The 212-nt window shown below is 56.6% G+C and overlaps 1 protein-coding gene across 1 annotated transcript in view; it reads right to left on the bottom strand.

The window, feature by feature from the left end:
* The window catches only part of SOX2 (SRY (sex determining region Y)-box 2), a gene marked incomplete at its 3' end in the record, with an annotated part of 1205 nt that extends 1059 nt beyond the window's left edge, over window positions 1-146 (bottom strand). Inside the window, exon 1 of the mRNA XM_010137325.1 lies at window positions 1-146. Within this exon, the coding sequence (XP_010135627.1) occupies window positions 1-146 (146 nt within the window).
* Between the last annotated feature and the right edge of the window lie 66 nt (window positions 147-212).

The following is a 212-nucleotide window of genomic DNA, read 5'->3' as shown; positions in this document are numbered from 1 at the left end:
CACACCATGAACGCATTCATCGGGCGCTTGACCCGGTCCGGGCTGTTCTTCTGGTTGTTGGCGGCCGAGTTGGAGTTGCCTGTGCCTCCCCCCGAAGTTTGCTGAGGGGCGGGAGGTTTCAGCTCGGTTTCCATCATGTTGTACATTCAAAATACTTTTGCCTGGAACCAGCTTTAAGCAGAGAAGCGAGGAGCAGCCGCAGCGAAGTCCCA

Source organism: Buceros rhinoceros, unplaced genomic scaffold (genome assembly GCF_000710305.1).
Source record: "Buceros rhinoceros silvestris isolate BGI_N320 unplaced genomic scaffold, ASM71030v1 scaffold35315, whole genome shotgun sequence".
NCBI lineage: Eukaryota > Metazoa > Chordata > Aves > Bucerotiformes > Bucerotidae > Buceros > Buceros rhinoceros.
This window is presented reverse-complemented; position numbering and strand designations above follow the sequence as displayed.